Source organism: Typha angustifolia, chromosome 2 (assembly GCF_048772165.1).
Source record: "Typha angustifolia cultivar Huaian chromosome 2, ASM4877216v1, whole genome shotgun sequence".
Taxonomy (NCBI): Eukaryota; Viridiplantae; Streptophyta; class Magnoliopsida; order Poales; family Typhaceae; genus Typha; species Typha angustifolia.
In genome coordinates this window covers 6,474,428-6,495,266 of record NC_133240.1, presented here as the reverse complement: position 1 = coordinate 6,495,266, position 20,839 = coordinate 6,474,428, and the positions used below count along the sequence as shown (strand labels likewise).

The 20,839-nt window shown below is 34.6% G+C and overlaps 2 protein-coding genes across 4 annotated transcripts; both read left to right on the top strand.

Annotated features, from left to right (window-relative positions):
* Positions 1-3,212: 3,212 nt before the first annotated feature.
* On the top strand, positions 3,213-11,965 carry LOC140769116 (E3 ubiquitin ligase BIG BROTHER-related-like). Of its 3 annotated transcripts, none has more exons than XM_073109683.1 (9): positions 3,214-3,362; positions 4,151-4,323; positions 5,971-6,169; positions 9,013-9,077; positions 9,180-9,224; positions 9,925-10,049; positions 10,448-10,556; positions 11,445-11,525; positions 11,606-11,965. In XM_073109683.1, the coding sequence occupies exons 2-8, from the start codon at positions 4,177-4,179 to the stop codon at positions 11,484-11,486; spliced, it is 732 nt and encodes a 243-aa protein (XP_072965784.1). In that variant the 5' UTR covers positions 3,214-3,362; positions 4,151-4,176; the 3' UTR covers positions 11,487-11,525; positions 11,606-11,965. The 3 variants fall into 3 exon arrangements, with proteins under 3 accessions (XP_072965797.1, XP_072965784.1, XP_072965792.1); XM_073109691.1 differs by having other exon boundaries at positions 3,224-3,362; positions 4,139-4,323; XM_073109696.1 differs by lacking the exon at positions 9,180-9,224 and having other exon boundaries at positions 3,213-3,362.
* A 4,263-nt stretch (positions 11,966-16,228) lies between these two features.
* On the top strand, positions 16,229-19,703 carry LOC140771765 (F-box protein PP2-A13-like). The gene is made up of 3 exons (XM_073113437.1): positions 16,229-16,956; positions 17,120-17,238; positions 19,025-19,703. Exons 1-3 carry the CDS (start codon positions 16,633-16,635, stop codon positions 19,452-19,454), a joined length of 873 nt encoding a protein of 290 aa, XP_072969538.1. The 5' UTR covers positions 16,229-16,632; the 3' UTR covers positions 19,455-19,703.
* Positions 19,704-20,839: the final 1,136 nt, after the last annotated feature.

The window sequence follows — 20,839 nt, the reverse complement described above, 5'->3', positions numbered from 1 at the left end:
AGGTCATGGAGAAGTAGGCGAGGACCAGCAAGATCTTAATTTAATATATTTTATTTTTTAATAACTATATTAGTTATCTTGCCCCTACAAGAGTATTTATCTACTTTCAATTATATTATTAACATATATTTTTTAGGCCTACTATAGCCTGTGGTAATTTGGATATTCTTTGTTTAGATTATTTATGATAAATTGTCTTATTATCTTGGATTTCTTGTAAAAATATTGATCGGACGAGTAACATGAATTCCATGTGAGTTCTCTCTATACGAAGAGCATACATATTTGTCCTCTTATTTGAATCTTTGATTTTGAATAAATATTTAACGACTAAAGTTTTTAGAGTAGCGTGTGAATGGACAATCAAACAAGAATAGATAGTGAAGATAAATTTAATAATCTCGAAGAAGATGGAGTAACATTCTCTCATCTTTTATCTCCAATCTTTTCCTCTCTACATGTAAGATAGTATTATAATATTTTGCTTCCCATTTAAAGTTTTTAATATTCCATAGATTCTTTTCTTTTTTTTCATTACTTCATCTGAATTGTCTATAATTGTACTCATCTAGATTGTATTATTTAATCAAATAGTTTATTATAGTTGATTGACTCCATTTACTATCTTGCTAAATTATCAAACCAACCACTCAAATTTTAAGATGTTATACGATGACCAATTCAATTCCTTTTATATCCACATCATCCAACTTGGAAACACCTCATGTAATCACTAATCACAAGCTCCAGCTTAATTAGTAACTAATCAAGAGGTGCACTTCCTGGCAACCATTTAATTGCAAGTATTATACTAAACTAATGCACTAGCCATTATTGACTCAAAACTATATTTTAATCACATCAAACCATGATTAATTAATATCTGCAAGACTAAGATCAACATGGATATCAGGAAAATATCAACAAGCATCAGATAACCTAATCTGAACTTTTCTACAAGATGAAGTATATTTTTTTAACCTTGTTGAATAAATATGCGAGTTTTCAAACTATTAAGATTAATATAGGTTAAACTACTTTTTGGTGACGAAGATTCGCTCTTAATCTTAATATCTTCGGTTCTATAGGGATAATTATTGTTAATAATATGATATACATTGTTGGTCTGTCATCTAAAATCTTAATTGTTCAGAATTCATAGATTTAAATCTCAGCCTATTTTATTTTTTTAATTTAAGTCTATTTTGAAATATAATGTAGTAGCCACACAAGGAGGAAAGAGGTTAAAAGAATTATATATATTGCTTAAAGTTTATTCTTTTTAGTTCAGCAGACATCCCTACTAAAAAGAATACATGAATAATTAGTAAATTTGATAGTGAATTGACTTTATTGAAAACAGTTTAACCTATTTCTCTAAAAATATTTCAATCTCCTTTCTTTCCCTACTGAAAGAGAGAAAATAAGGAGTAAATTACTAAACCCTAATTAAACTTTCGATTAAGGTTTGGCCCAATTACAAGTTACTCTTTTATTATATCTCAAACTTAAAAACCTTTGTGGCTTAATCAATCGTGAACTAAGACATAAAAAAAGACTTGATGATAAGAATAGTTTAAATATATTATAATTTATATATAGTGAAAAATATTAGCACTAATAAAACGTAGTTAGTTTTGGACGAAGAATCTATCACTTACGGTTCAATATAAACCACAGAGGGTTTGAATGCTTAAGTTTAACGAACAAAGGAACAGATTAAAATCAGGCTAAACCATGAGAGATGAACTATAATTTACCCTAAACTTTATTGAAGATAAGAATCTATGCAATCTCCCTGCACTACATGGTTAAGTTGACTCCAACTCCCCTAAGTCTTTCTTCAAAAAATAAAAGGTAAAATGTTGACTCCAAAGTCTACATCTTCCTTGCCGCCCAATCTCTCTCTCTCTCTCACAGGCCCACTAAAGAAGAAAGAAAGAAAGAAAGAAATTGTATGCTTATAATAAAGAAGAAATGGCCAACAGCACCCATTCAGTGAACCTAGAAGAAAACCTTAACAATAAAAGACATGAAACTAGTTTTATTTTGCCATGGAAGTAAATATCAAATGCCCATTGTAAATTAAACAAACAAAATAAAACCTTCAATCCTTGTACCAATTCAGTGTTTAAATTTAAAAAAATTTAAAAAAATTTAAAAAAATTTAAAAAAAAAACTCATATTAAAATTGGCATTCCAGTTGTTTATTACAACAATATTGCACCAATTGAGTGGCAAGTGCTGGACCACAAAGAAAAAGAGGCCTGGGAATGAGTCAGTTTGGAAGTCCAAATATTGGAAGGGTTTTCTTCAAACCACTTCTCCTGGACAAAGACATATATAGAATAAGATTAATAGAGATATTTGTGGGTCCCCTGTTAATGGCCACTAAAGATTCCAATAACGTGGTTGATATAACTAATTAACGGCGTTTCCTGAAGCTAAAACTTTTGCCAAATTTAGTCTAATTCACAGCACAGAACATTTAAGAAGAAGTATTTATTTTGATGCTAATATAATATTAGGTTTAATATCGAAAGACTATGGAGAAGGCTTTTTTTGCAAACGAACACCTATATTTTCGAAATATCATAGGAAACAACAAGAGGTACCCTTTAAAAATGTGATAGGGAAGAAAGGGATAAAATCAACTTAGTCGTGCGATTGACTCTAACTCTAAGTAATTATTGTGGAGAAAATTATTTAGTGGTTGATGGTGGCTTGATAGTGTTGTTAGCTTGGAGGAGCAGCTCCCACGTGCAATGACTTATAATAATATCTCAGCGGCGTTTAGTTCGGGATAATAGTTTGGTGACGCACACGGTTTGAAGTCTAAATTAGGCGACTTAGTATATTTGCTAAAACTTGATGAGGCCTTAGTGCCTTTGTATTCAGAGATGATTAATTTAGAATAATGTCTCAGCAGCGTTTAGTTCGGAACAATAGTTTGGCGATACACAAAAGTCTAAACTAGGCGACTTAGTATATTTGCTAAAACTTGATAAGGCCTTAGTACCTTTGTATCCAGAGAGGATTGGCTCTTTGTCCGACAGAGGTGAGTCGATTTGTAAATATGCAAAGGAGAGGTGGTTTCTTGCAATAAGATCAACGGTGTTAGCGTTAAACCGTTATCCCGGCGGCTATGTCGTCGCCCGCGAGTTAACGACATCACGTGCATTATAACATAAACAAAATCCACTGCTTCAACTCATTTTAAAGATGCCTCCGTGCTACTAAGGTGGTGGGAAAGTGAGAAGTGCAAGGACAAGAAGAAGAAGAAGAAGAAGAAGAAGAAGAAGAAGAAGAAGAAGAAGAAGAAGAAGAAGAAGAAGAAGAAGAAGAAGAAGAAGAAGAACAAGGTACGATTCTTGATTTGGTTTTAATCCTCTATTTTCCTTTTTCCTCTGAGTTTTACTCGAAAGAATCTTAAAAAAGTGGAACCCAAGTAGGGTCTTCTCATATTGTTCTATTTGATTCGAAAAGGAATATATGAATCATCTAAAAGTTATCGGCATGAATTGGGACTCCGAGTTCTGCTGGGATTAAAAGTTTAGCTAGAAGTTTTGCTCTCTATTCCTCATTGGGTCTTCCTCTCTGAGAAGCCAGACAGGTTGATTCCATGGGATTTTTATTTAGTTTTTGGTATGGAAATCTTTATAAATTCTTATGGAAAAGTTTTGGTTCTTTTCTAAGAAGCTACAAGGTATGTTCTTGGGAAAGCACCCATCTCCATCATGTTCCCCTTGACATGTGGAGTTTCTTGATCCATATGATACAAGATTAAAAAATTCTTTTGTGATATGCTCTGTTGTCATCTATTCTTCCTCTTCTTTTTTATCTTCCTAACTTGTAAAAACACCAAGATAAGTAGCCCGTGGATGATTTCTTCATAAAACTAGTTTAATCATATAAGAATCAACTTTTCATGAGCAGAAAGATAGGCATCTATCTGATAGATGTTTATTTTTCTCTAGGAGATCTCAAAGCTATTGTTTTCATTTTACGGTGCTAATAAGGCAACTGCCCGCTTCCAAAAGTTAGTCAATATGGATGTCATTTGCCTAATTCATATATCTAGGGAATCTATATCAGATCTAATGTGAAGATTCATTATTAAATTTACTTGATTTCGAAGATGGAATTTCAGGGTCAGTGGATTATTTCTTACTGGTCATGGCAATTAGATCTGGAGAAAGGGGAAAGCAGCAAAACGGCATGCACTATGTAAACTCTTCTACTCCAAACGTGGTGGTAGAAAGCTTTGAAGGACTTGACCTTTACTTTGATGATCTTGCACTTGGTGAGGTTCTCCAAGATCAGGTGAGCTTGATTACATCTTTGAAAGAGATTACAAACAAAGTATTAGAACATCAAGTATCATGCCTATGCTGGTCAAGGCTCTTTTGTACACCTACCATGATACTTGCTACAGATTTTGGTACAAGTTGGCGTGGATGAGCCATCATCTATTAGATCTTTTGTAAGCATGCTAGCATATGGTATTCATGTTTTTCTGTACAAAATGTTATCAGATCGTACTAAACTACTAATGTATATTGTAATTTACAAGCAACTTCCCATCTTGCCAGTTGGTAGAAGTCATGGTTCGTAAAGTCCTAGATTTCTTACTAATGTTGCTTACCCCATGTACTACATGAGCTTTAGTAATAATTAACTAACTTCACTGCCTTTACTTGCCTCTACTTGTGTAGGCATGTGTAAGGGATAGTTATAGAGTCTGTCTCATAACTAAAGCAACAATTTTGTCTTAAAACATGGACCAATAAGTTGTGCACTCACGTTAGTGAGCTCTCAGTGTGATTTGTGCCAACTGGTCTAGGCCAACAATACATTGTTTAAATAAGAAAATTGTTGAGATACTCATGTACATATGCATTTGAGTTACTAAGCCAGTAGATGTTGACTAGCAGAGGTTACCGCACTTTACATAGCCATCAATGTTTCAAAGAACTAGTGATCTCAGTCAATAAATTGCAGATCATCTTAAAAACATGGTAATTAACTGATTGCTTTGGTTTTCATATAGAATTCTTTTGAGGTCCTTGATTTTGATATCTGACATTGTTTTAGCTAGGAAACTTTTCTGAATTATTGAAGTTTTTTCTATAAGTACATGTACAAAAGTATTTCACTATTTGCCAATTCCCATATACTATACGACAAGCTCAAGCCTTTAGTCCTGACTATTTGGAATGAATTACATGGATCCTTTTTCTCCATTTAACAATTCATGTATGCTTTGAGATGTAATTAAATGAGAATACTGTTAATATCCCTTAAATTACAAATCTATGATGCAAAAAACATTTCTGTAATTTGAGGTTGTACCACTTCACTTGTGATGAATTCACTAGTTTGAGGTCAAACTAACAGCGATGCATTATAATTTCACAAAGAGTAATTGATAACATCACTCTTTCTTCTATGATGCTCTGTTTCTTGATTTTGCTTTGATTGTTTGCAAGTGTGACAGAAAGATTTGTTCTATCCATACATACTCCAATTTTCTTGTTATCAAATTTGTAGTTTGGTTGATGATAATCTCTTTACATATTGTCCCACAAATAATATACTGATCCTAAAATATGTAATAGGTATCATGATCTCTATAGTAATTGTCTAAAACTTTAAATAGACTAATGGTGTATTTGCCTTTAATTTTGTGATATATATTACCCCTTAAATAAGTTCACATGCTATTGCACTTTTCTAACATCACACTGTCATTGTACCTATTTCCACCCACCAACTGTAGACATACATTCAACTGATTAACATGTCATCATATTATTTAATTTAAAATCTTTAAATTTGTTAAATTTGTTGCTACATAGGAGCTATTAGATGGCCACAATAACGGATGCATGATTTTTTATTAATATACTTATACTGTTTATCTGCTTCTTGTTTGTCATGTTTTGTTAACTTTGTTCAGAACCATTGCAGGAAATTGTTCATCAGTCACTGATGGGGAATTCTCACAGTGGGGATCACCGATCCAATCGTGATAATGGCCAAAGTAGCAATGGCGTGAATTCCTCAAGAGCAGCACCTCCTACATGGTGTGCATCTGATGAAGCTTTAGCTAGGCAGTTGCAAGAGTTGGAGAATATGCATATTGATACTTCTCCAAATGATTTCCTTCGTAAGATGGTCCCATAATATATTAATTTTTTTGTGAAATTAATTTTTTCCTCTCTAGTAATTCGAGTCTTCCACACCTACAAGGTTTGCAACTCTGTAATGTTGGATTTTCTTTGTGATTCGAAAACTTTTCTACACTATATATGAAAACTTGTGACACAATGAAAAGCGTTTGTTCTTGAAAAATAAAGAATATAAGGAAGCAGGTCCATGATGAATAAGGCCTAAGTCTCCTAATAGGCACCGAAGCCATGTTAACTCGCAACAGGCTCCAGTTATTGCACGGTATTTCGTTTCGACTGAAGATAATGATATAGTTTTCTACCGTTTTAATTTTCATGAAATTAATGAGGACCCAAGAAACACATAGTACCGTGTAGTGAATCATCTAGTGAGAGGACAACCTTTCCAGTCTGAATCACAGTAGGCTCGCAATGTCAAAAAGAACAGACCTTGACCTGGGGCACTCTTTAGATATCGAACAACATGTAAGGCTGCCTCCATATAATGTCTTCTGGGTTGATGCATGAATCTACTCAAGACATAGAACATAATGGGCCTCTGTAAATGTTGTGTTAGGTCCACCTTCTTCACAGCTCGCCTAATTGACTATAGAGTAATTGTGCTGAACAAAACCTGAGCCCGAATTAGACTTGGCCTTTGGATGGCCAGGGAGGTAGGCATGTAATTTATAACACTTTTGGACCCAATGTCCATCAGCATCACAATAGGTGCAGGCAGGTCGCACCTTTCCAGAACCGGGTCCATTGCATCGGTGGTTAGAATCAGGATTGCTCCTCTTCTTCCCTAGTGTTGGCAAATGAAGCTTGCGAACGTCCATGGTAGCAACCGAGTTTCTCTCGGTGGAGGAGGAAGCAACTCCTAGATGGCGTTGTTTCTCCTCTTGAGCAACGAAGGAGTATGCTTTGCGGACCGAAGGAGAAGGTTTCATCAGGAGGATCTGTCCGCGAACACTGTAAGATTCATTCAAACCTATTAGAAATTACATTATCTTTTGTTGCTCTGATTGTGATGTTTCACAATGCATTCCTAGCTTGTCCCATAGGGTTTTCAATCAGGTGTAATAGGTGGAGACAGAGGTGGTTTCCTATTTGTGGAGGGCGATGTCCCGTTAGATCTCAAAGATGCAAGCTAGATTGCCTTAAGAGAATCGATTGTCGAGGTCCTCCCAAACTTCTCTGGCAGTGAAATAAAAATTCACACTGTCAGCAATTTCTAGATCACAGGTGTTGACTATCCAAGAATGGATAATGTCATTGCATCTTGACCAAATGGCGTGATCTTCAGGATCATCTGCTTCTGAAGGAGCTGAGATAGACTCATCAATGAATCCGAGCTTTTTTGTATCCAAGGCTCGAATCATTGATCTTTTTCAACCGGAGTAGTTATCTCCATTGAGGGGTTTAGAAACGAGAACCAATCTGAAATGATCGAAATGATGGATGAAGTAAAGATTGGAGAGGTCAGCAGGGGATTTTCTTTCCCTACCTTTGATGAATCTGATAGATCAACACCTTGGGAAGAAGAATGATCATCTTCAAGGTTTCGGTGGATTAGAGTATGGCTGCAATAGAACTTGGTTGCTAGGGTTCTAGCTCTGATACCATGTAAAAGGGAAAAATTAAATAGAACAAGGTGATTGTATATTTTATTAAGATGAATTGAGTACATAAATAGAATGAGATTATAATCTCTCCTACAATTAGCCTTATCTATTCAACAGATTAGGATAGAGCTGCTATCTACAAAGAAAGTAAATAATAAAAAGATAATAACAGATTAACCAAATCAATAACAATAGTAACAAAATCTAATTTCGATATTTCTTTCCAACACTATTGATGATTTTATTGTTATGATTCTGTATTTGAGATGGCTTTTGGGTGACTAAGGTCATTTGGAGGCATATCTTATAGTTTCATGTATTATTTTCACCTGAAATTGGAACTTTCGAGCATGAAGCCTGTATTTACTCACTAGTCTTGGAGCAGTCTTTCCTCTCCCTTCTGTGATCCTTTGTTGTCTTGTTGCTGAGTGTCTTTTTTCCCTCTCCTCTGTCTCCTTCCGAAGCTCTGCTTTCAGATTTCTATCTGAATTTCCAAATCAGATTGCATGTAATGATTTTCTGCTCAAGTTGCAGATAGGATCAAATTTTATTTCCTATCTGAAAATCGAACTTCCATTTTTGGTTGCCAATTTTCATGTTAGAGGATCAATTGTGCAACAGTAAAGGATTATAGATATGATTATCAGAACTTTGGAGCTTCTTCACTGTTGGTTAGCCAATTGGTAACTTCATTCTGGAAGTTGAATAGGAATTGCTATCATATTGTTTTGTTGTTTACTGGTTTTTTCATCCCTATTACCTTGATATCCATCGTGCTATCACATATTTACTAGATTTGTTTTCTGATTGAATTTTTGTGGTCTGCTTATATAACACGTAGTTTTCTGTAGGTACTCTGAAGATCATTATTTGATTAATTTGCCTATGTTTTTATATACAGGATTTTTACTAGCCTATCGGCTTAGGTCATTTGTGTGTTTAAAATCATCCTGCGTCAGATTAGCTATTGTTGTGAAATGCCTGAAATCAATGCATGTAGAAAGGAACACACTTTTTACTCTCAATGCCGCAACATGGATAGCCTAAGCCTAAAAAGGAATATTTGCTTACATGTTCTTCTCTTACAAAGTTGCCATTCCTTTTGCTAATAAATAATTACCATCTAATGACCGAATTCTGTACATCTACATAATATTTATGATCGTGAAATTCTTCTTTTACGCTAATTATTATATTCAAACAATGATTTATGTTAGATATAGCATCCGTCGAATCTTCCCAACCAGTTAGTGAATCCAACTCTACCAACAATTACTCAGAGGTAAATTATGCTTTTCTCTTCATTTCTGTAATAGATTCTGCATGCCTTTGTTCGCCCCAGCTCTGCATATCTGAAGTCGAGTATGTGGTTGCTGATGTGTAGGTGACAGAGGAAGACAACATTGAACCGGATAATATGACATATGAGGTGCATTTAACGTGCATGAGAAGCATAGTACAAGTGATCTTATCTCAAACATGAAATAATATCCTATCAATCATCAGCTCTCACTGTTTGTATTTGTGTTGAACTTAAAAACTGTTCGAATTTTCTATTAAAGATATAATATACATTGTTGATTCATTACTAACAGCTTAAGTTTTGGGTCAACCAGTAATCTAACATAACTAATATACAATAACCGGGGAAGAAAATATTTATCTCTTTTCTATATCTCATTTTAGTATCTTTCTATTTTTATCATGGTATTCTCATTCTCAAAAAAAATTCATGCTTCATTGTGGAAGTTATATTTGTTGGAGCTCAACCATACCGTGTATAACCAGACCTATTAATAGCAGCCTTGCCATGGCTGATATGGCGCTTTTCTTTGATGAGAAATTAAAAAGAGTTCATTTATTTCATAGAGGCACTGATATAGAGAAAGCAAATGTTTTTTGAGGTTGAAGGTAGAGCACTCTGGACTCTTGATACTTGTTTGTGGTAATGTGAATTTACTGTTGGCACTTTATAATTTGGGCCAGCAAGTGACAGACAACATTTGTCTCTAGGAAGATTATTGAATCAATGTTCTCTACTTTTCTAGTTACATCATTTGATTATTTAAATGTAAATAGCATATTATGTATGCCTCTCATCTAAATTATTTTTCTTTTCCTGTATTTAGCAATTGCAATCATTAGGAGAAGAAATTGGAACTGAAAGCAGAGGTTTATCTGATGAGATTATCTCCTATTTGCATACTTCAAAGTACAATCCAGACTTCTCATCAGGGGAAGAGAATCATGAAGAGTATGCTACTTTGTTCAGATATATCTATTTATTTATTTTATTAGCAATGTAGGCTACTGCATGATAGACAACAGTACCTTTGTTCAGTTGATTTATGTATGTCATCTAAAGTTCAACTATTTATGATGAAATATGATTTAATCACTGTTAAATCTTATTTTGACTGAAACTAGTTGACATAGAAGCCTCTACACTTAAAACTGGTCTTGCAAATGCTCGACAAAAATAGTCATTTTCTTATTCCATAATCCTATATAATAGCCTGTTCTTGATATGAAAAGAAAATACCGAAGAAGCCAAGTTAAATGCTCAACAAAATAAGTTCCAAGTGCTTATGTTGCTGCTAATTTTCTTCATCCTTTAGATAAAGGGTCTTTTTATCTCTCCTCTGCATGTAGATGTGTCATCTGCCTATCAGCTTTCAGAAAAGGAGAAAAGTTGATTAATTTGCCATGTGAGCATTATTATCATGCAGCTTGTATAACTCGGTGGTTCAAGGATAAGAAGGTAAAACTCATTTAGAATGGTAATAGTGCTGTTCTTTGTAAACCTTCTACAGTATGATCTTCTCTGCAAACTTCACTTATTTAATTCATTGGTCTTCTGAAGTGAACTGTTCATGCTTGTATAGATTGAAGAAACAATTGATCTGTTTAGAAAATTCTTTGGTTACTTGAAGTTGCTGGTAATATTATTATTTATTTAGAAGATTACTTCCTTAGACAATTAAAAAGATTCTGTCTCGATTCCGTTCTCGACTTCGGTACTAATTTTAGACTTTGTCCAGCAGAAGTTGAAGCGATATTCGACTAACTTGTAATCTCATTGTTTGTTCCTGCTACATTTTTAGGTTACAAAACCCTATATCTTGACTGACACAAAAACATAACCTCTGCAGGACTGGAAACCAACAAATTCTGCATCCATTTAACAAAATAGAAGCAGTATACTTGGAAATGCCTGACAAACTATATATTTGTAGCACACCACATGAATTAGATCTTATGTCTGTAATTTTGGGGTTCCTTTATCTTTTTCCACCATTTTGCCTCATTTGCGATCAAGTTCTCTGTGAATCTGAGATTTATCTTGTAACGTCACATCATTCATCTCAAAGTTCTCATCTAAATTACATTCGTTCTTAATTAAATTTTCACCAATGCTAAGACATTTTAACCATAAGCATTATATTTATTCTCATCTATATAATTTTTCTCATTTTTATACAAACTTATCAATGAAACAGTACACAGGTCGTCAATGATTATTAAGTACAACCCTAAATACTGTATTTTGTGACTGTAGATCTAGAATTATAGAATACTTGGATGAATTCTTTATACTCTATCCGTTAGTGGATGAGTCAATAACTTATCAACTTTATCGCTAAACCAGACATGCCCGGTGTGCAAATATGAGGTATTCGGGCCTAGCTAGATAATGTCCAGGGAAGCTGCAAGCAAAATGACCTTCAATGTAAGTACTTCTGAACTTCATGTGTTAGATCTCAAACAGGAAATTGATGCATGAACCTTAGAATGATCTTCTTTTGGCAGGTAGAGTATTTCATGTAAGCACAGTAAGGGGTGGTAAAGCCGACATCAGTTTATATGACAGAGAACTTCACGATATGGTTCTGATAGCAAGTTTGTAGTAATATATTGTGCTTGGATTCTATATTGTTTATATGCTACTTCACAAGGTACAGAATATATCCATGTATATTGTATAGCATTTGATATCCTCACCTCGGTTTGAAAATAAAATTTGGGCAAATGTATACTTCAGCTTGTAAGTAAATGTATTGCCATATGCCCATCAATTTGAGATACATTCCCTCTCAAAGATGCTTATTTTCAAATAAATTATTGCAAAGGGAAACATGCATCATGCATGCATAACCTTTGAAAAGTTCAGTGTTTGAATTTGCCGGTATAAACGGCTTTAGCCATGCATAGTGTTGCTTGAATTGTATGATAGCTAACAAATACATCATATCAGCTCTGATATTACTACTTATTAGATGTATCATAATTGAGTTTCGCAAACCATCAAGTTCTCTCTCGGTCGATCTTCTTTTTTTCTCGGCTTCTCTTAAGGATTATTGGACAGATTAGAGGAAGATACATGTTAATATTAATGTAAGACCAGCTTGGGATATGCTTATCTCCTTGGCCTAGTGGTTGATTTAGAAGGAGAGAAATAAGAAAAAAAATTCAAATGGAAGGTTTCTACCTCTAATGTTCTTATTTCTCTGAAAGATTTCTAGAGAAGATGGATTGTGCTCTATCCATCTCTGAAAGTCTAATTGGGGGTCTAGTCCCCCAATTTTTTCTTTTTTTTTTATAAAAAAACTTGTGTTTAAAGTCCATGTAGAAACCCAATTGGAGTAGTGTTATACTGAATTCAGAGTGCTTGCTCTAGTTTTAGTGTCCCCTTGATGCTCAAATTTTTCTAGGGTTTGTTGGGCCGGATCGACCCAGAAACTGTTATCTAGGCCGAGCCAAGGTCTGAACAATGGACTGGCCCATGAAACTTCTCAACCTACCTTATGCAAGCTCACTTGTTGAATTTCATGTTGACTAAAGAGTAGATGAAGAAGATTAGAAGTCACCATTTATTAAAAGTAATTGGTATGATGCAGAGCAAAATAATATTCTATAGATATTTAGGTATCATTTTCAATCTTCTGCCAGTGTATAATATGACAATGTCAAAAATGTTTGCAATCTTACTCTCATTGTCAAAGAGGTCACTTTGCAATATGAATAGTATTGTAGATCTTTTCGAATGTTTTTTATAAATGCTATAGATGAGTAGGATACTCTACGTGGCAGGAATAAAAACATAATATATATGAAAATGATAGTGTTTTTAGGGGCAAGCGTGCAAATACACCGTTGATAGAATTCACAAGAATTCTTTATTTTAATTTTAATTTTATTTTTATTTTTTAAGAGAGAGTGACAGTTTAAGTTTGTAGAATAATTGATCAGTTAATATAATAAAAGAGTAGATGTAGAAACCCAATTGGAGTAGTGTTATACTGAATTCAGAGTGCTTGCTCTAGTTACTGAACTTAGTGTCTCCTTGATGCTCAAATTGTTCTAGGGTTTGTTGGGCCGACTTGACCTGAAAACTGTTATCTAGGCCAAGCCAAGATCTGAACAATGGACTGGCCCATGAAACTTTTGTACCTACCTTATGCAAGCTCACTTGTTGAATTTCATGTGGACTAAAGAGTAGATGAGGAAGATTAGAAGTCACCATTTATTAAAAGTAATAATATTCTATGGATATTGAGGTATCATTTTCAATCTTCTCCCAGTGTATAATATGATAACATCAAAAATGTTTGCAATATTACTCTCATTGTCAAAGAGGTCACTTTGCAATATGAATAGTATTATAAGTCTTTTCGAATGTTTTTTATAAATGCTATAGATGAGTAGGATACCTTACGTGGCAGGAATAAAAACATAATATATATGAAAATGATAGTGTTCTTAGGGGCAAGCGTGCAAATGCACCGTTGATAGAATTCACAAGAATTCTTTATTTTTATTTTTATTTTTATTTTTTAATAGAGGGTGTAAGCTTGTAAAATAGTTGATCAGTTAATATAATAAAAGAGCGGATGGATGTCCCAAGTACGAATATCATTAAGTCCATTAAGCCTACAAGTGTGCGGGAAATATGATGTTATTTAAAAACCTTTTAGAATAGTCGGTGAGCTTCTCTAACCAGAAAGCCTATTGACAAATTTAATTATAAATTTGTGGTAGATAAAAGGTAGTGGAGTGCAAGGATTACAAGTTTTTGGGCAATGTTAAGAATGAGAGAGAATTTATCCCTAACCCAAATGAGATAACATCTTTGTGAGTAAAACCCCCACAACACTAGCTAACAACAAATAATTAGATAATGTGACAATGATCTTTCAATCCTTTCTCCCATTTGCATGCTAGCTTCATCCATCAGTAGTCCCATCACTACCATTCCCACAAGTTTGTCATGGTGGTAGTTATCAATAATAGATTTGAATCTTGATAAAGATTTGAATTATAAGGGAATTATTTAATGATGAATCATATCTTAGGCATCTTAATGATAACTATTCTTCAACATCTTCTAGCTTCAAAGCAAGTACTTATGAAGAATAAACTACTCACACTTCTCCTCTTACTTGTCTTGATGTGTTTTTGCCAATAGATAAAGTAATGGTGGATGGATCCATTGCTGACTCAGATCCACTCTATCAGTTGGATTCTTTTGCTCCTCAGCTATACTGTTGGCAGATTCTTGGAAATTTTAAATGTTCTTCTGTGCTGTTGATTAATTGTGTTTACTTAACTCTTTCTAGTGATAGGTGGAAAGTAGAGATGTGAAAGAAAGAAAGAAAACAAATAGACCTATTATCTTAGCTAATTAGTGTGAGTATTTAGAGCAATTGATGAGTTTATTTGGTGCAAGAAAAGGCCATCAACTACTATCTTATTAGCTAATATAATTAATTATTGGATGTACATTGATATGATGTTTAAAATGGCATTATAATTGAACAATCTCTTACTTTATTTGCTTTCTTAGTTGTTTTAGACCACTTGGATATCAAATGGAAGAGATGATTGAATTGAATGATTTTTCTTTCTTTCTTTTAATTTCTTTCCTCTACAGTGGTCAATGTTAATTATATCTCAATCCTTATACCAATTCTCATACCTAGATAAATATCCTGAATTCTTGATTCATTCAAAAGAAAGAACTATCCAATCCAACCTCTTCACTCACATAAAATGACATTAGCTCCTCTCTTTGTCTGCCAACCAACCTACATATATGACCATGACATCTATATTTTAATTACATATAGTTTATACACTAAAACCTCTCTTCCATTAGTTATCTGTAATGCTTTTTGTATATAATTAATTGATATATTTTCTATGAACTATTTGACTCTTATTTAAGAGGAAATATAGAAAGAAAAGCTGAGAGTAAGATAGTTACTTAGATATTTTTCGCCCTTGTTTTTATTATGATTTATATCATATATTTTTACTATTTATAAATCGAGCTTTATAATTTAGTGAAATATGTGTAGAAAATATCCTGAGTTAGATTTTGACTAACACCGTGAAAATATTCCGTTAAATAGAGATATTTTATTTTTAAAATAACTAAAATACACTTATTTCTAAAATACTTTTTTAGTATAGTTAATTTAATCCAGCTTAACTATTTGATCTAACGGTAGGATATTTTTTATATATATTCACTAAATTATACGGTTCAATTTGTAAATAGTAAAATTTTAGGATATAAATCATAATTTTATTAAAAAAATAGGGTGTTATATGTAAATTTCTCTTTTTTATTTTATGATTATATAAAGTATTCCGTGAGAGTAAAGCAATCGATAGAAGATAGAGAGGAACAAAACCAACCTACGTGGAGTGGATTAATGCCACAAGTTTAAGTGCAAGTTGATGCCTTTCTTCTTTCTCTATCCGTCTCTTTCCCAAGTTCTGAATAGCTCCCTACAGTTGGTCAAATGTCATGAATAAAGTCTTATCAGGATCCTATGCAGATAAGGATAACCGCAAATCAAGCATGATATCGATTTTATCCGCACCATGAATAAGAGCAAGCTTCTCTTCTTCTTCTTCTTCTTCTTCTTCTTATTCTTTATTTGTTTTCTCGCTTAATTTGGATATAATATATCTTGGCAACTTATTTTATTTCTCCTTGTAGCTGCTACTATATCTGCCCGGATATCTTATACGACAGTATAATAACTTGAATAATAATAATAATAATAATAATAATACACAATGTTTACTCTTACCTCTATCCGCTCCATAAGATATTCTACTTATCGATAGAATTTACGTCGCAATATTGGATAAGTAACTGTTGACTTTACTTTATTCAGTATTTTTAAGTTATAATTAGCGAGTTACTTTACTTTAATTAGAACGAGAGGGGAGTGGTGAGTTGAATAAAAATAAGAATAATAATAATTCAGGAATAAGCCCTCCATTGTTGAATTGTATAATACTGGAATATATTTATAAAGAATAAGAATATATGAATTAGCTAAGATATTCCAGAACTTTTGACTTTTGAGTGGCAGATATGCAAAGAAGCCCCTCGACTTTAGCCGCCCATTCGACCACCCCCTCTACTTTTTGGAGCACCACCTAATCCATCTCCCCGAATCCACTGACGCCTATCAGCTCAGCTTATTCGCCGGCACTATTCGACCGTCCACTGCCTACCCACTCGAATTTAGGATAAAATCCACCCACTTATTCCGCCCCGCCTTTCCTCTATCCACAAACTTATCCGACCCAAGGCGTAACCCCCCTTAACCGCTCCAACGGCGTTCCCGCGCTTCTCCAATGGGTGGTGGTGGCAGTCTTCGTCTCCTCCTCCTCCTCCTGCTCCTCTTCTTCCTTAACATCCCCCCTTCCTCCAAGAATTCCCGATTTGCCCTCCTCCTCGCCTCCAAATCCCTCTCTCTCCGCCGGCATCGTTAGGGCAAGGGCTTAGGCGTAGGGCGTACGGTTTTCGCGCTTCTATGGGGGCAGGGGTTTCTTCCAGGTCGCTCGGGCCGGAAGTGGTCGCCCGAGGTCGGAGGACGGCGATGGGGGACTTGCCGGAGAGCTGCGTGGCGGAGGTATTGATGCATCTCGATCCGCCGGAGATTTGCCGGTTGGCGCGGCTGAGCCGGGAGTTCCGGGGGGCGGCGTCGGCGGATTTCGTGTGGGAGGCGAAGCTGCCGAGGAACTATGCCTACTTGTTGGAGAAGGCGTTGGGAGAAGAGGATTGCAAGCGGATTCTTACCAAGAAGGACATTTATGCTCGGCTTTGTCGCCGGAACCCCTTCGACGGGGGATTTAGGGTATGTGGGGAGTGTTTTTTAAGGGAAAAGATCGTATTTTGAGATAGGTCCTTCATTAAAGTTGCTTTTTTGTGTTGTTGTTGTTGTATATGCGGTTTGGGGGTTTCTGTTTTTGTGAATTGTTTATCTTAATGAGTGGTAATTTGGTGGATTGATGGTGTAGGAATTCTGGCTAGAGAAGAAGAGGGGTGGGATTTGCATGTCATTCTCTTCAAAGGCGCTGTCAATCACGGGAATTGATGACAGGAGATATTGGAAGTACATTCCAACTGAAGAATCCAGGTATCAAGTCCGCTGTCTATTTCTTCTTTAAAAATCAGTTTGCTCTGTCTAGTAGTATACTATCTTGTAGCTATTTCTACCATATAAGCAGGCAATGATCATGGGACAAGATGAGTTTCTTCAGTAGTTTGTCAGTGGTACAAGATCTATAAATTGGGCATTCCTATTAATGATTCTTGGTGGTTAGTTTTTTCGTAATTTGAGCATCTATGCCTTTCTCTCAATTTGAAATTATGTCTATGAGGTTTGCTTCTTTTTTTCTTATTTTTTGAAAAACTTGGAAGCTTCTCGGAGTGGTTGCATTTCAAATTGGTTCCATTTGCAAACTTGTACAATTATAGCAACTTGATTGTGTTTTCTGCTACAATAGATGTTCTTTGTAGTTTGCCTTGGTTAGTTCTTTACCACCTTAGAGGGGGAGCTTTTCTCTTTTTCTCCCTCTTTTAAGAAAAGAACACAATTTTCTAGCCTGCAAGAGCTGGCTGCTTTTATATTTCCATGAATTTTCTGCTTTATATCCCTTAAAGCACTTTTTTTGCATGAATTTATATTCAAGGTTTTGGATATCACATTAATTTCCCTCAAGAAACTTTGGAAGTGCTTGTATGCCTCGAAACTGTCATTTTCCACATATAGTGTTATATATAGAATACCAATTGTTCATGTGTATAAGTATTTAAGAGCATTATGTATGCAAAAAAAGCCCCCACAGTTATTGCAGAGCTAATTTTTTTCTTCCATTTTTCCTTTTCCAATGCTTTGTCCTATGAAGCATGGACACTAATATGAAATGTGGCATACTATGTGCTATGGGTGCAAATATGCCGATTCTTGAATTCTTGATAAGTTGGGTATGGTAATGAATTTATGTTACATTAAGCTTCTTATCTATTCCAAAAAGACGCAATATTTACATATGGTAAGAAAATGAGCAGAACTTGTGAAGGTACTGTGTTCTATTTCTTTTTTTTAATTATATTTTCCAAAAGGATGATTCTGATTCCTGCATAATTTTCAACTATCATGATATGCCAATATGCCATGTGCGTTTATTGGTCTTCTCAACATTTTGCTAACATGCAGTTGTGAGCCTAGATTGGACTGTCTAGGTAGGCTTCTGAATGCATACTCATTTAGAGTGCTGTCCTTCATTATGTTTGTTGTCCTTTCAAAAGTTGTATAACAGGGTGTGCTTTGGCAGGCTTGCTTTTAGAACTGTTCTTTTGAGTCATATTTATTTGTACATTTGCAACTTGTCATTCTATTATGATGAAGAGGTTTGCAAAGTACCTTACTTTTCTATTAAATAACTGCTGCGAGTTTTGCATTTTCAACTTAAATGATCATCCTGGGAAAAAGGGTTGGATAACTAAACTGTTAGTGCTACTAAGAAAGATTCTTGATTTTGACTATCATTGTTATTTGTGCGAGTCTGTCTGTATTGGTAAAATGACTATTATAAGTGCATGCATCTACAAGAACATTGGCACAAGTCCCTCTTCAGTAGAAATCACGAAATACTTGAAGATGGACTATATTGAGGCATTTCAATCAGATTTGATTGCATGCTTAATGATGTCGTTGTTAATTCATTAAGAAAGATATCAATTTGCCGAATAATTGGAGGCCAACTTACTGATGTTTTAACTGAAAAAAGAGAGAGTTACAGATTAATATAATCTGTATTCTCTATTTTAAGTTTCAATTATATCATATCATGGTATGGTCCAACAATGTCTTGTAGATAAGAGAAATAATGTGCAAGCTTAAACTCATGTTCTTGCAGGTTCCGCACGGTTGCATACCTCCAGCAGATCTGGTGGCTTGAGGCAAGGGGAGAGATTGACTTCTGCTTTCCTGAAGGTACATATAACTTATTCTTCCGGCTTCATCTGGGAAGAGCCTCCAGGCGACTCGGTCGACGGATTTGTAACCCTGAACACATTCATGGGTGGGATATAAAGCCCGTGCGGTTTCAGCTATCAACTTCAGATGGTCAGAATGCACAGTCCAAGTGTTATTTAGATGAGCCTGGGGAGTGGATTCATTACCATGTAGGTGATTTTGTAGTAAAGGACTCTTATTCGCCGATGAATCTCAAATTCTCCATGACTCAGATTGATTGCACACACACTAAAGGGGGTCTCTGCATTGACTCTGTTTTGATACAGCCCAACGGTATGAATCAGCAGAAGATATCTCCCATTTATCTGTAGCTTGCAGAACAAACTGAAGGTTATCAGATAGCAATTTGTACAGAAGTCGTTTCTTCTTCCACAGATTACTGCCATTTGTACATGTTTCTTGTGTATGCAATGCAAGAGATGAGTGATTTTTTTTTATTATCGATTTTTTTTTCTTTTCTTTTTTGTCAATAGGAGGGATGAGTGATGTTAAAATTTCTTCTTTCCTTTTGTCTGTTGTAATCTTATACGGTATGTTTAAGATTTTGTTCCATTATACCATTCAGCACATCTAAATCAGGGGAATGTTCAAGCCCTTCAGCTCACCTTTCCACATTGATGATAAGGTAACATATGCTTCCATTAATGGAAGATATTAAGCATACAAGGGTGGAGTGGATTGTAAAAGGCCTAAAGAAATGTGGCAAGGGGAGAATGAAAAAAATATTCATGTGGTATTGTGTTTTTGATGTTATTTCTTTTAAACCGATTTACCTTTAGATATTCCGATAGATAAAAGCTTGAAGTTGTCTCCGTCTTTATCTTCATGGATAGATAGATTTTATCCAATGCGTTTATTAAATGCCAAAGTAAACCAAGAATCACTCCCATTGATGGAATGCTATCTTCGAGGCAAGAACTATTATATGTATAATTCTAAGGGATCTGATCTTAGGCTAAAAAGGTACTTAAATACTGATTGGGTTAATGATCCTAATGATCGAAAATTTATTACAGGGTAAGGAAGTTGTGGTTGATCGAGCAAAGGATGGATAATTTTGTAGGTAATGAAAGGGGAATTCTTTGTTTTTTTTTTAGCATCCATTCAGTGTAGGCTAATCCATCCATAGGGTAAATTGTAAATTAACCTTTATGGTTATGCCTAATATTGAACACTGTCATCTTAAACTATCATTTTGCCCATTGTGGTCCGAACAATATAAAAAACTAATCTATCGTTAATAGAGCCATTAAATATCTATAATACATCTGTAGTATAAATATTCTCATTGTTTGAGCAACTATGAATCTTCTATCCTTTTTTTTTTTTTTTTGTGGCAATTGAGATTCTATGATCATAAATTCAAAAGTACATGATGATAAAGAGAAAAATACTGAGATTTAAAACTCATAATCTTAACTAGGTGATAATAGAAGATGGAGAACACGTATTTTATGTTAAGTTTGAAAAATGAGATTTGGTGAGTAAAATTAATGAAATGAGGTGCAATTTTAACATTTTGATGTCTATCCTGGCACTCAAAAAAAGAAAAGAAAATCTCTCCAAAAAATTTTAAATTTTCTTCGTGCCATTTCCATTAATTTGAATAAAAAATATAACAAGTCCACCACATTAGTCTAAGACTGCAGAGAAGCAACGACAGTAGTTTAATTTTAGGCATTCCCAGGAAAGGATA

Coding starts and splice junctions, on each gene's coding strand:
- LOC140769116 (XM_073109683.1), top strand. CDS start 4,177: ATGGCAATTAGATCTGGAGAAAGGGGAAAGCAGCAAAACGGCATGCAC. Junction 6,170..9,012: donor TTCTCCAAATGATTTCCTTC/GTAAGATGGTCC, acceptor GATTTATGTTAG/ATATAGCATCCGTCGAATCT. Junction 9,225..9,924: donor CGGATAATATGACATATGAG/GTGCATTTAACG, acceptor TCCTGTATTTAG/CAATTGCAATCATTAGGAGA.
- LOC140771765 (XM_073113437.1), top strand. CDS start 16,633: ATGGGGGCAGGGGTTTCTTCCAGGTCGCTCGGGCCGGAAGTGGTCGCC. Junction 16,957..17,119: donor CCTTCGACGGGGGATTTAGG/GTATGTGGGGAG, acceptor TTGATGGTGTAG/GAATTCTGGCTAGAGAAGAA. Junction 17,239..19,024: donor ATTCCAACTGAAGAATCCAG/GTATCAAGTCCG, acceptor ATGTTCTTGCAG/GTTCCGCACGGTTGCATACC.